Consider the following 14,979-nt stretch of genomic DNA (forward strand, 5'->3'; position numbering starts at 1 on the left):
GATTAGAAAGAAGTTGAGTTCTTTGTTGCTTTTTTTTAATTGATAACTCATATCAGCCATGGATAACAAGAGAAAGAAGTTCAGAATTGAATCGGATGAGGAAGATGATATCCCAGTGAATAATGACAACAACACCGAAGAACAACAACAACATGAGGATGAACAACCTCAATCAAAGCCTGAAGATAGTGCACCATCCCCTCAACCAGGTAATACAAATGAAGAAGAAGAGGAAGAAGGAGATATGGATAATCTTTTCGGAGATGACGATGATGAAGAAGAAGATAAAGCTATTGATTCAAGACCTGCAGATGAAAATGGTATAGTGGAGGATGAAGAAGATGAAGATGATTTCAGAAGAAACGATGGAATGGAGTTTGCAGTTGATGAGACCAAACCACAAAGAGAACTAAGAAGTATAAATCTTGATGTTGTACGTCATCCACCAAAATTTCATCATGAAGATGGGAAATTATATGATGCTAAAATTCCAAATTTTTTAGAAGTTGATCCAACAAGATTTGAAGGGAAAGCTTATTTAGAACAATTGGTTGAAGATTCTAAAACTTTAACAAAAGATGAAATTGAATTGAATAGATTAAAAGCTGAAAATACCCTAAGATGGAGATATGCAAAAGATTCAAATGGTGAATTGATAAATGAATCAAATGCTCAAGTTGTTGAATGGTCTGATGGTTCATTATCGTTAAAATTAGGAGATGAATATTTTGATGTTATTCAAAGTCAACTTACAGATACTTTTCTTGCAACTTATAGTGAAGAATCTGGTTTATTAACAACTGATGGTATTTTCACAAATTCAATGAAGATTGTACCAACTTCAACAAATTCCAAGATACACAAGAAATTAACAACTGCAATTCAAGCAAGACAGCAGACAAAGCCTGGTGCTCAAAGTGTTTATGTTGATAAAGATCCAGAAGAAGAAGCTAGAGCTTTAGAAAGACAACAAGAACAATTGATTAGAGAAAGAAGAAGAAAAGAATTGAAAGAAAGAAAAGAAAATGAAAAATATGATAGTGATAGTACTCCAAGACCAGGCCAAAGAGCTACAAGAGAATCTTATTATGCTCAACCAAGAATTAGAGATGAATATGAAGAAGATGCATTTATGGTTGATGATGATGAAGATGTTGAAGAAGACGATGAAGAGGATGATTTAGAGGCTGCTGAAAGATTAAGAAGAGTGAAGAATGAAGGTGCAGCTAAGTATAATAATGAAGATGAAGATGATGATGAAGAAGATGGTGACGAAGGTGAAGATGAAGATGATGAAGATGGCACAGCTAAAGCTCGTAAGAAGAGAAGAGTGATAGAGTCGGATGAAGATGATGAATAGACAATCAATCCATCATTAAAGCAATCAAATAATCAACATTGTACAATAAAAAAAAGGTTTATGAATTAATTACACAATTGTAGTTTTGTATTTGATTTAACCGTTGTCATGGTTATTTATGTTTGCTGCCTCTACCGTGTAACCCTACTTGGAATTTCTCTGGTTCGCGCAACAGCAACCAAAACAACAGATTTTTGGGCAAAAGAGAACAAGTTTAAATAAAGGGAATTTACATTCTTTTACAAAAGATTTCATTATACATTCAATCTTTTCAAAAAGGTTATTTATAGTAATTTAAAGATTAATCATGTCCTGGCAAGGTATGTCTAAAGTCAATTGAGGCTGTGTGCCTTGGAAGAAAAACATGAATTGAAGAATACTAACCCTTTTTATTAAGCATATACCGATAACTTGATCTCTACAGGTAAAATTGATAAAGCTGCAATTTATTCAAGAGCTGGTGATTCAGTTTGGGCCCAATCAAATAACTTAACATTATCTGGTCCAGAAATTTCAGAATTGGCTAGAGGTTATGATGATCCATCAGGTTTACAAGCTAATGGTTTACATTTACAAGGTCAAAAATATTTCTTGATTAGAAATGATGAACGTAGTATTTATGGTAAACATGATGCTGAAGGTGTTGTCACTGTTAGAACTAAACAAACTATATTGATTGGTCATTATCCTGCTGGTGTTCAAGCTGGTGAAGCTACTACTATTGTGGAAAAATTGGCTGATTATTTAATTAGTGTTGGATTCTAAATTCGATACCTATGATGATGACTATGGTGAGTTTGTTGAGAAGATTTATGAACAAGAAAACAAAAAATAATAAGTTGACCAATTGGTTTACAAGTTGTTGTTAATTTATACCCAACATCTGTTAATTTTAAATGAAATAGAGTGAAACTTTTTTTTTGGAGAAGATTGTAGGATGGGAAAGGAAGCTTGGCTTGATTTAAAGGCCATGGTTTACATGTTGAATAAGTGATTAAACCATGAAAATAATTAATATGCGAAATCTTGTTCGTTCATGATCTTCTATTCTCTGTTGAAATCAGATGACGTAGTTGTTGAGCTGAACGAGTCAGACGACTGAAGTAATCGAGTGATGATGAAATTATCAAATGAACTATATACATTTAAAAAGACGATCTTTATATGTGAATTCAAAGGATCGACTTGTTCTAGTTCAAAAGTGTCTTGAATCTAACGGTTTCCAAATATTTGAGTTTGACACAATTAGGCCATACCTCGATGGAAATCTTATTGCAAAAAAAGAAAACTGAATGCTCACCAAGCTTCTCGAATACTTTCAAGATGCTAAAATAGTTAAAAATCCACTATAGAATTCATTAGAATCGTAAAGAAAACTGACGTTTACAATCTTTTAATTCGTGGCTATTACATTAAGAGCAACTCTATATAAACTCGGGGCCAACAACAATAAGAACTTTGCCGTTTTGAAAAAAAAAACTTGATAAAAGTGAATTCAATTTTGAATTTGATTATAAACGATTTTATTTCAAATCAACTATCAAAGCATTGAACATCTTTTCACCTTTAAAGGAAACCATCTACTCAGTTTTGCTTTCAGGAAAATCGAAAATTCATTGCGAATTCAAAGACCTTTCCAAAGACCTTTTCAAAGACCCTTTCAATTAATCCCCATTCCATAAACCACAATTCAATTGATTCAATTCCATCACTAATACCCATCAAATTAAATGATCTCTGATTTAAAATACAATAAATTCCTTATCTTTGGTGATTCAATAACTGAATTCTCATACAATCCTTATCCCTTAGGATATGAACATGTTCAATTTGGATTCGGTGCAGCTTTACAAAATGGTGAGTAGTTGAAAAAGATATTCCCTTAATCATCTTACTAACCTCCTCTAGCATATACAAGAAGATTAGACGTTGTTCAAAGAGGTTATGCAGGTTATAATACTGAATGGGCTAGAAAAATCTTGCCAAAGATTATTGAGAATGAGCATCGTCCAGATTCAAAGATCTTGTTGGGAACTATATTCTTTGGTACTAATGATTCTGTATTGGGTGGTCCACAAATTGTTCCCCTAGAGAGATATATTGAGAATAGTAGATATTTCTTGGAACTATTCAAAGCAAATGGTATAAAACCAATTTTAATTGGTGTTGCTAAACATGATTATGATAAATGGGCTCCATCAAGAGAAGCTGATATTGCAATGGGACTTGTTAGAACTAATGAAAATAATAAGAGATATTCTGAAGCTTTGAAAGCTTTAGCATCTGAGGAAAATGTCCCATTCATTGATTTATATACATTATTTGATAATTATAAAGGAGATTGGAAAAATCTTTTATTAGACGGTGTTCATTACACTGGTGAAGGTTACAGAATCTTATTTGATGAATTAATGAAGGTTATTAGAGAATGGTATCCTCAATATCATCCAGAAAATTTGGATTATATTTTACAATACTGGAGAGATGTCAAACCTTCAGATTTCAGTTAACTTCCATAGATCATATTGTAATAAACATATATATATTCATTATTTAGCAACACGAACAGCAACTCCATATGGATAAATCAATGCATTTTCAACATCCCAAATGTTTTCCTTTGCGAAAATATCTTGTTTTAAAATTTCCAAAACTTCCTCTTTTGAATCTGCAACAACATTTAATGAGGATCCTGCGAATTTTAATGGTTGACCTTCTTTTGGCACTTCATGGAAAATTGCACCAGCATTGGTAATTTTACCATTGGCAACTTGTTTTGGAATTGCTTCTAAATGTTGTGGACGAAATTTTGATCTATCCTTGACAAGGAAGTTAGAACTGACTCTATCTATCTCAATTGAGGTGAAACTTACAGATCCTGGTCTATCATAGACAACAACTAACCATTCAGTCATTGTTTTCCTATTATTTGGATTTCCTAAAACCGTTTTCAATTGAGAAATCATTACACTTGAAACCGTAAAGTTGAACATTTATGTCTCCAGATTTTTCATACCTTAAAGAAAAAGATGACTCAGCATTGTGTATAATGCTTAATAATCATCAACTACAAACCAATTAACTACAATTCAACTTTTAAATAAAACTCTATAATTGTAATTAAAAATGAGATTAATTATGGTGAATCATTCTCTTTTCAATAAACGAAACAGCATCATCTCGAACTGTTTTGGAAATCAATTGATAAAAATCCTGAGGATCTTTAAACCAATTAAAATTTTGAACATAAGTTAAAGGATCCATTGCAACATTATCACCCCAATACATCAACCTTCTCAATATAAATTTAGTAATATATGGACTTCCAATAAATGCAACCATCAATCTTAAAAAACCCAAAGTCATTGAATCCAATTTTGATAAATTTTTTTGTATAACAATTTCTAAAATTTCCAAACCTGTTCTACCCTCCAATCTCAATTTAAACAATTTCCTATCAAGTATTTCAGGTGTACAATCTTGTAATAAATAAAACCCAAGATCCACAATAGGACAATTCTTATAAAATTCAAAAATTTTAACATAAATTTCATTTGAACCATGTTTTGATAAAGTGGAAAATCCATCAAGGTAATTAAAAGCTTCAATATAACCATTTATAGCACAATCAACAATCTTGACAAACTTTTCTTTAATTGGTTCTTCAGCTCCCAAAATATCTGAACGTCTATATTGAATACATTCATGATGATTATAAACATATTCTCTAAGTTCAATCCATATAATTTTACTCAGTTTTTTAATATTACCAGTTGGTCTAGATGCTAAAACTTCACCTAAATTTGAAGCATTCAATGATTTATATTTAAGTTTTTTGGATTCAAAAACTTGTGAATCTAAAACATCTAATAATAACCCATAATAATTAACCAAAGTATCAGGATCTTCATTTTTAACAAGAAATCTCAATTTAGGGAAAACAACAATTGGTTTAAATAAATCTCTACTCCATGAAAAACTTGAACGATTTGTAATAATTTTAAAATCATGGAATGGAGGTAACCAAGTACTATGCCAACCATCACCTTTCAGAACTCGACCATATCTTGAATCATTAACACCAACATATTCATCATGTCTCCAAGTTCTAAATTTATAAACATCAATTGGTGTCATTCCTCTTTGATTGACATCATAATATAGTTTTTGATTTGAATAAATTATAGTCAATTTTTTAAATAATGAATGCACAGCTTTTTTATAAAATTGATCCTCTCCAGGTTTTCTTTGAGTGAAGAAGGATTTAATACTAGAGAATGCATTCATTTGATACTTGATATAAAAAACTCTTTGCACTTCATCATCAATCTGTTTTTCAAGTTGTTTAGCAGTAACAAATTTAACTGGAGAACCTTTAGCAAATTTGATCATTGAAATGAAAAACAGTTGAGCAACACCTTTTGAACTCATTACAACTGATTTGATATCCATAACTTGTTTATCATTCTGTTTTGAAGGTTCAATTGATTCAACTTTTATTTCATTATTCTCCAAAATTTTCGAAGAACCAACATTCATACATTCAACCTCTTGTACCGTTGAACCCCTATTAATCTTGGATGAGTTATCATCCTTCACTGATATAGATTTCCCAATTTCAGCTTTTTTAATAGCACTTGAAATATTTGATTCAGTAGCTATTGTATCCAAATTTAAAAGTTGAGAAATTGTAGTCCCACTAATCAAACTTAAAACATCACCACCAGTTTGAGAATCAACATCTGTAGCATATATAGTTGTAGAATTCTTGACAATTTCAAAATTTTCCGAAAACAGAGGAGTTTGATGATTTCCATCTTTATTCAACAGTAAAGAACCATCTTGTGATATAGTTAAATCAGTTGAATCAGAACTTGATGAAATGGAACGATCAGTAATCAATTCTCCATTTAGTGCCAAATCACTTGAAACAATGTTATTAATCACGGTGAATGGGATTTGACTTTTAAAAGTTTCAAAACTAAAATCAGCACTCTCTTCCTCACCATCGGTCAATGAATTGATAGGACCCAGAACAAATGAGTTGTTAGCGATATCAGTATGAATGGCTGAATTTGGATGATGTGTAAAGCTTGATGCTTTTGAAGCTTTGATGGTATTATCAACAGACATTTGATGATCAATAGTTCATTCTAATATGATGGAACTTAATTGACAATTGATGTTTCCTCAACTTTATATATGAAACTAATGAGTACGACTCAAAGAGAATATTAACCAAGCTCTCCATATTATGAATTTTTTTTTTCACTCAAAAACTGTATCTTTGATGCATTTTTCACTTTTGTGACATCTCCAGCAAAACCAAAAAAAATTCAAACAATAACACCAACTCAAGAAAAAAAATAAAAAAAACATTCTTAACCAAAATATGAGATGATTTAATCTCTTTTTAAACCCTCCACCATTTTGAAAATTCTCTTTAAATCACTTACACCAGGGGGGATACTATGTAATAAACATGTATTGGAATAAATAAATTTCAACTAATCTCAAATATGGATAGTTAATAATAATAAATAATAAATAAGTAAATAAATAGATGAATAAATAAGTATTGAAATTCTAATCAAAAATGCTCTTTTTTTGTCTTCTTGGACCAATATTATCAAGATCTAATTGTGAACCAGGAACATAATTTGAAGGAGAGCCAGATGGGATAACTTGCATTGAAGTGAATTCATGAAACAATTTATTAGGAGCAGGAATTGACATTGCATCTCTTAGATCTGAAGATTTTTTAAGTTTTTCATTATAAACCTTCATATCTTCGATTAATTCTTCTTTTTGCTTAACAGGTGTCAAGATTTTAGATGTTAATGATTCACCATTATGTGATTTAGCATAGCTTTGATTAATTGCCCAATACGCAACTACTGCACCAGTGGCGATAAATCCGTAAATGTATGAACTTGAGAGTTTTTCTTCCTCATTAAGTGTCTCTCCGTGATGATGGTCATGATCATGATGCTCATTTCTTGTTGGTTTGTATTGAGAAAATGCTCTTTTTGGGCTCAAAGAGACTGCTCTCAAAGTTGATGAGGTTTTGATATTCTTCAACATATTGATCTTTCCCTCAATGATTGATTTAAATTGATGATTGTTGTTTATTTGGTTATTGAATTATGAGTTGTTTTAATCAATTTTGAACTCCTGAAAATTGAAAAGAATCCTGTGTGCGAACGGATTTTTCTCTCCTTCGCGAACTCGTTTTGCAAATTCAAATCATTTTAATTTACATTAAAAGTGAGAAGTTGAATGATAACAAATTTGATTAATAGTGTATTATGTTATTTTGGCTTAATTTTATTAGCTGGATACCTTTTTTAGTCATTTTGAAGGAACTTTTGTACCTGCAAATTTTTGAGTTTTACAAGGTAGCCTTAAGAGATTTCGACTCAATTTCTCAAACAAATTAAAATACCAAAATTTAATATTTATTTGAATACCCAGTTTGACATAAGAAAACTAGTTCATCATAAAATTGGAGAAGTTTTTAATTGTTTGAGTGATTTTTCCACAACTTTTCCACCAGTTATTCAAAGGTTTGATGTGTATTGTCTGAATTTCGCGAACCCAAATATGTACGTGTATTTGGCGCTTAGGGCCGTTAAAGTGATTAAATCTACTGTTTATAATAAGAATCTTGACAGACGTTCAAGCTTTTGAAATCGTAGAGCAATATTGAAAGCTTGGATTTACGTAAGTCAGTAAATTAAACTGATTCATCCAAAACCAATCTTTAACGTTCGTTTCCTGAAATATCTACAGCTATTAGCTCATTCTGTTCCTTAGTACTAAAGCCATCAAAATATTCAACTCAATCACTGATCACCATCTCTACATCTTTTATTGGCCAATTCTCATACTAAAGCCTCATGATGATCCTCTATAAACTATTCATAAGCCATTCTCGCACTTAAATCTTGATCAATTGTCAGTTGTTTGGAGTGGAGATACTCAAAACTCGGTTCCGCACTATTTGAACCCTTGAAAACTGATGGAAACGTTGAAATTCAAGCACAGAACTCTAATTAAACACTAGGTTATTATTTTATATACTCAATCTAATATCAATAATAACTTTAATCTTTATTCAGATAATCAATATCTCTCTTATTTTTTGTCATAAATTTAGCCTTTTTCCAACGTTTTTGGCTCTCCGGCGCTATGTCCCTTTTGGTAACTCACCTCCGAATGCCGCGATCGGAATTTTTTTATCGTGGCCGACTCAAGAAAATGTAACTTCATGAAAAGAATCATTCAAAAGGTATTAAACCCATCAGTTAACGGCTCCTTTTGATGGAAAGAGTTGATGATGTTCTAGTGATTGTCTTTATATATATATGCTTGATAAACCTTTATTGAAGAGACCCCTAATGTATGGATTTCATCATCAATAATGTCCCACAGAACAAGTTTAGAAAGTGTGACAACTTCACAAGTTGATAGTCAACATCAACATGATGCAGCTCAAGATCCAATAGCCCTAGCTCAAGCTAATGACACAACATCTCCAGTGACACATCAAATCACAAATACTTCAATTGGTAAGAAACTTGGAGATTCTCATAATAATCAATTAAGTCCTGCAAAGATTAGAGTTGTACTATGTGCAATGTCCATGTCATTAATGTTTGCATTTATTGATCAAAATGGTATTTCTGTTGTCTTACCTTTCATTGCTAATGATTTAAACGCTCAACTAACAATAAGTTGGGCAGGTACTTCACAATTGATTGCAAATTGTTGTTTCCAATTATTATGTGGCCGGTTTGCTGATATTTTTGGTCGTAAAAATGTTTTAGTATTTATGATTTTAATGTTGGGATTTTTCGATCTTGCCTGTGGATTAGCTCAAACTGATGTACAATTCTTTATATTTAGAGCATTATGTGGTGTGGCTAATGGTAGCGTAATGTCATTAGTTATGGTTGTTATGAGTGATCATGTTAAATTAGAAGATCGTGGGAAATATCAAGGTTATTTAACTGCGTTTATTGGTATTGGGAATGGTGTGGGGCCTTTATTAGCTTCTGCTTTTGTGCAACATAGTAATTGGAGAAATTATTATTATACTTTATTTGCTTTAATTGTGGCAAGTTCTTCAATTATTATAATATTCATACCAAATTCAAAATCTCCAATAAGTACAAGGGAAAAATTGAAAAACATTGATTATTTAGGTTGGGTTTTCGGTGCTATTGGATTAATATTAATTTTAATTCCTATAAATGGTGGTGGATTAACTTTTAAATGGAATGAACCAAAAGTTATTATAATGTTTGTAATTGGTGGTGTTTCATTTATTGGATTTTTCATTACAGAAATGTGGATTGCTAAATTACCATTAGTACCATTTAGAGTTTTCAGATCAACTTCATTAGCAATTATATTTGCACAAAGTTTTTTCTCAGGAGTTGCATTTTATCCATTATTTTATTATTATGCCTATTATTTTGAAGTTGTTAGAAATAAATCGGTTTTAATAACAGCTTGTTATTCATTATGTGTTGTTGGACCACATTCCACAATTTCTGCAATCTCGGGGAGATTTGTTTCATGGACAAAACATTATAATCCAACTCTATGGACAGGTTTTGCACTTTGGACATTGGCGTTATCATTATTAGCTGGTGCATTAGCTAAAAATACGAATTTGGTTGGAGTTGCATTCATAATGGTTGTTAATGGATTAGGACAAGGTATGACATTTCAAAATACTTTGGTTGCAGCTTTAGCACATTCAAGAAGTCAAGATAGAGCAGTTGTCATATCTACAAGAAATGTTCTTAGGTCATTTGGAGGTTCATTTGGTCTTGCCTTCAGTGCTTTGATTTTCTCAACAACTTTTACTAAAAAATTACAAAATGATTCATTTATAAATCAATCAGATAATGCAACGTTGAAAAAATATTTACAACAACATGTTTATGCAAAGATTGACTATTCACAAATCTCGATAAATGATGAACAACATGAATATATAAGAGATTTATATATGAAATGTTGTAAAGATATATTCACATTTTGGGCACCAGTTGTTGGATTATGTTTTATTCTTTCATGGTTAATTAGAGATCGTGGTTTGGTGTCTAAAACTGATCAAAAGGATAGAGACGAGGAAGAGGAGCTTAAGGAGAATCCTGAAAGTGAAGCTAATAATAAGGAAAAGGAAGAGAAGGTTTAATATCTGTATTTTATTTATTTATTAATCAATTAATTTATTCATTAATCAGTTAAATTCTTTAATTAAAAGTAATCTGCCCAAATCACCCGTGTCACTAAGGATGGACTCCAGAATTTTCGTTACGCGACACAAACACGCAAATTAAAAAAAAATTTATAGCAAAAAAAAGGATCATCATCATGTTACTTTTTGTATATTTTGAGTTAATTTGATCAAACAACAATAAAATTGATTGATATTTTCATAAGATCAAGGTTTTAATAATGAAAGGCACTAGTGGGTTCTGGGTACTTTGTCCAGTTTTTTTAATAGCTTCAGATTTCATAGTTTCTAAAAAATTTGCAGGGAATCCAACAACAAATAAATATGCTTCACAATTTGCAAGAAATAAGTTAGCAAAAAATGCTAAAAAGAGTTGAAATGGTATTGAGGGAAAGATTTGGAGTCACTTTCATTTTGGATCAGGGGGTTGGTACTGATTAGTTTATTGGTTATGCCCGGGTCATATACATTCATTTTTGAGAAAATCACACATTCGTTATAATTTGATAATTAATTGAGAAGGTCATTAGCTTCATGTTAGAATTGGGTTATAGCACTTTGGCTAAACCCTGGTGAGACTAGTGGAATGACACATGATTAGCCGTGTCGAATATCATATTACCGGTGATAGCACCATTGTATAAAGATGTAAATAATTATTACTGTACATATTGATATAATAAATATTCATTCATTCATTAATGTAATTTAAACAATATTATTAAAATGGTAATTTTGATTGAGATTTATCAAATTTTGTCTTTTTATTTTGATCAAGTTTATTGGATTTCTTTGATACTTCTCTTTTTTTAGAATTTAATCTCTTCTCACCATAAGATTTTGAATTATTTGAAAATTTTTGTAAATCTGATGATAAACTATTTGAACCGTTTAAAGCTTCAGTTAATTCAATTGCATAATGGAAATCTATATGTTCAATTTGATCATTAATTTCTTGATTACATTTCAAGCATTTGAATAATCCATTATCTAATAATTGAAATTGTTCAGGTGGGCCTGGTGATTCAACCTTGGGAGATTCTTGCTTCACTTGATCATTACCTTTTTGTTGTTGGGTTTGCTTTGCAAATTCTTTCTCTTCAATTTGCTTTGCAAATAAATCATCAACATTCCCCTTTTTAGTGAAATTTAAAATACTATTTGAACTATTATTATCCACAATTTCAAAATTACTTATGGTCATGTTGATATTTTGTAATGGATAAATTTTCCCATATTGAGATTCCGACATTTTCAATAAATTAACACCATATTTATATAAAGTTGATTCTAATTCCTCCTTGGGCACAATAGGCAGTGTGCTTTGTTTTGAATGAGGAGTTTTAAAATCTTTTATAGATCTAAAATGGATTGAGATTGTCTTGGGTCTTGTTCTATAACCATTTTCATCATCAGTTTCCACTAATCTTTGAAATAAATCAGCAGCGAAAACTTTTATCCATTTTATAGCATCATCTAATTTTGTCACTGAATCAACACCTCTAATGTTTTTATTAGAATTCATTGATTTTAAAACGATCCGTTCAGATAATGGAGAATAATATTCACCTCTAATCATTTTATATAATTTTTCAGCCAATTGTTTATCAATTAAATAATCTTGTAATTCATGAATATCATAATTTTCTCTAATGAATTTAATTGAATCTTCGAAAGGTGGTGATAATTTCTCTTTTATAAAATCACCAGTTTTACCACCCATTGACCAAAAATCTGTAAAATCAAAATTTTTCAGAAAATTATTTATCGAGGAATTTCTCACAATTGTTTGATTATCAGGCTTCATAAAACCTGAAGCTAATTTAGCAATTGTTTTAACTCTACCTACTCCAGCAGAAGTTGTATACCCCAATTCATCTTGTACTTGTTTCCTTATATCAAATGCTATAATAGAACCAATTATCATAAAGACATCATCCCAATCATTAATGATGAACTCATCATTATTATCAAAATCCGATGGGATAATTTCACCAAATGTTTCCAATTGGAAATCTTTGGGTATCAATGGTAAATAATGATCTTTATCCAATTTTAAAATATCTTGTTGTAAATCTGGCAACATTTTAAAAATTTTTTGTATAATTAATCTACCAAAATCCATAAAACTTTCATCAACACTAGCCTTCTCCACCAAATCACAATTTTTCTTAAAAATATTTATAATCTTCCTTGATTCTCGTCTATAAGGATCCAAACTAACTTTATGATGTTTAGGATCTGGGAAATGTTCATCATCATCATGATATCTCCAAAAATTCTCACCTTTCCTAAAGACAGCCGTATGTATAGGTTTCAGCACGGGACATTTCAATTTAGCAGTCTCCAAAGTATCCATTCTACTTATTCCATATTCTCTAGCCTTATAAGAAACTGCAATTATACTTTGCCATTGGACACAAACAACAGCATCATCGGTGCTTAGGCCCAGTCGTAGTTGTTCCACTTGGGCAAAGAAGGCATTGACATCGATATGGGCAATGACTGCTAATGGAGAATGGTATGATTTTAAAGGGTTGTTTAGGTCAAATAGGTGTTTAACTTTGAAATTAGAATGGGTTGAATTGTTGTTTGCTGGGATGTATTTGATTGTCTGGGGTGATTTTGGTTGATTTTGTGACATATTAATCAGATGATTAATAGATGAATAGCTAATTAATATCTAATTAATATCTAATTAATCCAATTATTTAAATCTTATCAATTTTATGCCCTAATTTTATTCAATTGTTTTTGCCTTTGAAAAGAAAACAAATAAATCCAAAACATCCAGACACCAGCCAGAATAAATTTGGTTGAAAAATTTTCATTTGGTTTAAACTTGAAATTATTTAATGAATTGAGAAAATAATGAATTAATTATGAATTGATTATGAACTAATTGAATGAATATTGATTATTGGAATTAGATTATTGGAATTATATTGTTGTTGACTAACTAATTAACTGATTAAATGATTAATATTCATCTTCATTTGAGAACAAATTGGTAAGTCACCACCTCAAATCCAATAATACACCTCTTTTACATGATGACACCTTGTCGCCCCAAACAGATTATCGTTTACAATATGATCGATTCGATTCATGCCAAACACTGAAAATTCTGATCTAAAAGAGATGTACTTTGATTGAAAATTAATTAAAGCATCAACTAACTAATCTTCTAGATGAATATTTATCATTTAATAAAATGGCTCGTGATGATGAAATTCTCCATGCTAATCATGAATAACCTCTGATTATACAAAGAAAGTTTTATACTTGACTCTGAAGCCTTTAATTTCTTTATTTAATTTTATTTAAATTGTATATCAATTGACATTTGATTCGCGTAACTCAGCAAAGCCTCTTAGAATAATCGTAGATTTAAGCTAAAAGAATGTAGAAAAATGGAGGAAACAACTAGAAAAAAGAACAATAACTTCATCCTAATCCCTTTCTAACTCCCTCTCAACTCTCTCTTCTTTTTCCTGCAATTTCATCTTGTTTTTTGTGTATGTTTTTCCGTTTAAAGCTATTTTGATGATTTTCACTGGTGATGTCTTTTTTTCAAGTACATTTCAATTTTCACAATTAAATTAAAACCATCATCCCTTTTAAATTTAATGGAATTAAATAATTACTAGTACTATTATTACTATTAGTGTCAATGTACAGAGCAAGAAGCCAGTCAGCAACGTCGCCTAAAGCCATCCAAGAAAGAATCAACACGAAATCAAAAGAATTGGAGGAGTTACAAGCAGAATCAGCTAATTTGATATTGGAATTGGAGTGAGTGTTGTATTTAGTTAATTATTGACTACTACTAACTGTTTAATAGACACCAGACTCAATTGGATCCAGAAGAAATAGTCAAGGCTCATATCCTGGGACTCAAGAAGTATAATGAATTAAAAGATGTTGCCCTAGGTTTAATAACGATGATTGCAGACCAGAGACAGCTGAGGATGGCTGATATCTTGAAAGAGATGAACATAGAGGGGGACGAAAAGTGATGATTAACTTAGCTGCATTTAACGAGAGGGTTTGCATTGTTCAGTTCGTCTGTATGTTTTTAATGCTATTAATGTTGATGATAATATTGTTCAAGTTGTTGCTATTTAATGCCATTCACTAAGCTAGTTTAAAGGAGAGTCCATTTTAATGACCATAATGACCATAAGCACATTCATTTAATTTAATTCAATTCAATTCTACAATAATTGATCAACTTATTGACTAATTATTCGTTGGTTTACCCCAAAAATACCCATTTTTCAAACGGAAAAAACCCCTCATGAGATAACCCAGTGCCAGAATACCACTCAGCTGTACTATACGCCATAATAATGCTAAATTAATA

At 30.8% G+C, this 14,979-nt stretch overlaps 9 protein-coding genes across 9 annotated transcripts; 5 read left to right on the forward strand and 4 right to left on the reverse strand.

The window, feature by feature from the left end:
* Positions 1-58: 58 nt before the first annotated feature.
* Positions 59-1,360, forward strand: LEO1 (Paf1-complex subunit LEO1; the record flags this gene model as incomplete). The annotated part of the gene is made up of 1 exon (XM_019183273.1): positions 59-1,360. One exon carries the CDS (start codon positions 59-61, stop codon positions 1,358-1,360), a length of 1,302 nt encoding a protein of 433 aa, XP_019040568.1.
* A 307-nt stretch (positions 1,361-1,667) lies between these two features.
* Positions 1,668-2,125, forward strand: PFY1 (profilin; the record flags this gene model as incomplete). Its single annotated transcript, XM_019185558.1, has 2 exons — positions 1,668-1,680; positions 1,758-2,125. The coding sequence occupies 2 exons, from the start codon at positions 1,668-1,670 to the stop codon at positions 2,123-2,125; spliced, it is 381 nt and encodes a 126-aa protein (XP_019040569.1).
* Positions 2,126-3,090: 965 nt separating this feature from the next.
* IAH1 (isoamyl acetate-hydrolyzing esterase) lies at positions 3,091-3,870 on the forward strand (the record flags this gene model as incomplete). The annotated part of the gene is made up of 2 exons (XM_019183274.1): positions 3,091-3,217; positions 3,269-3,870. The coding sequence occupies 2 exons, from the start codon at positions 3,091-3,093 to the stop codon at positions 3,868-3,870; spliced, it is 729 nt and encodes a 242-aa protein (XP_019040570.1).
* Positions 3,871-3,909: 39 nt separating this feature from the next.
* On the reverse strand, positions 3,910-4,275 carry WICANDRAFT_61920 (uncharacterized protein; the record flags this gene model as incomplete). The annotated part of the gene is made up of 2 exons (XM_019183275.1): positions 3,910-4,179; positions 4,234-4,275. 2 exons carry the CDS (start codon positions 4,273-4,275, stop codon positions 3,910-3,912), a joined length of 312 nt encoding a protein of 103 aa, XP_019040571.1.
* Positions 4,276-4,492: 217 nt separating this feature from the next.
* WICANDRAFT_61921 (uncharacterized protein) lies at positions 4,493-6,493 on the reverse strand (the record flags this gene model as incomplete). The annotated part of the gene is made up of 1 exon (XM_019183276.1): positions 4,493-6,493. One exon carries the CDS (start codon positions 6,491-6,493, stop codon positions 4,493-4,495), a length of 2,001 nt encoding a protein of 666 aa, XP_019040572.1.
* A 392-nt stretch (positions 6,494-6,885) lies between these two features.
* WICANDRAFT_90813 (uncharacterized protein) lies at positions 6,886-7,455 on the reverse strand (the record flags this gene model as incomplete). The annotated part of the gene is made up of 1 exon (XM_019186260.1): positions 6,886-7,455. A coding segment is annotated over exon 1 (494 nt), but the record flags the coding sequence as incomplete, so codon positions are not given.
* A 1,472-nt stretch (positions 7,456-8,927) lies between these two features.
* On the forward strand, positions 8,928-10,505 carry WICANDRAFT_15090 (uncharacterized protein; the record flags this gene model as incomplete). The annotated part of the gene is made up of 1 exon (XM_019180630.1): positions 8,928-10,505. A coding segment is annotated over one exon (1,578 nt), but the record flags the coding sequence as incomplete, so codon positions are not given.
* An 829-nt stretch (positions 10,506-11,334) lies between these two features.
* On the reverse strand, positions 11,335-13,444 carry RAD30 (DNA-directed DNA polymerase eta; the record flags this gene model as incomplete). The annotated part of the gene is made up of 3 exons (XM_019186702.1): positions 11,335-11,711; positions 11,772-13,175; positions 13,402-13,444. 3 exons carry the CDS (start codon positions 13,442-13,444, stop codon positions 11,335-11,337), a joined length of 1,824 nt encoding a protein of 607 aa, XP_019040575.1.
* An 842-nt stretch (positions 13,445-14,286) lies between these two features.
* SAE3 (Sae3p) lies at positions 14,287-14,632 on the forward strand (the record flags this gene model as incomplete). Its single annotated transcript, XM_019183277.1, has 2 exons — positions 14,287-14,408; positions 14,458-14,632. The coding sequence occupies 2 exons, from the start codon at positions 14,287-14,289 to the stop codon at positions 14,630-14,632; spliced, it is 297 nt and encodes a 98-aa protein (XP_019040576.1).
* Between the last annotated feature and the right edge of the window lie 347 nt (positions 14,633-14,979).

The sequence above is a fragment of the Wickerhamomyces anomalus genome (assembly GCF_001661255.1).
Source record: "Wickerhamomyces anomalus NRRL Y-366-8 unplaced genomic scaffold WICANscaffold_2, whole genome shotgun sequence".
In the NCBI taxonomy this organism is placed as follows: domain Eukaryota; kingdom Fungi; phylum Ascomycota; class Saccharomycetes; order Phaffomycetales; family Wickerhamomycetaceae; genus Hansenula; species Hansenula anomala.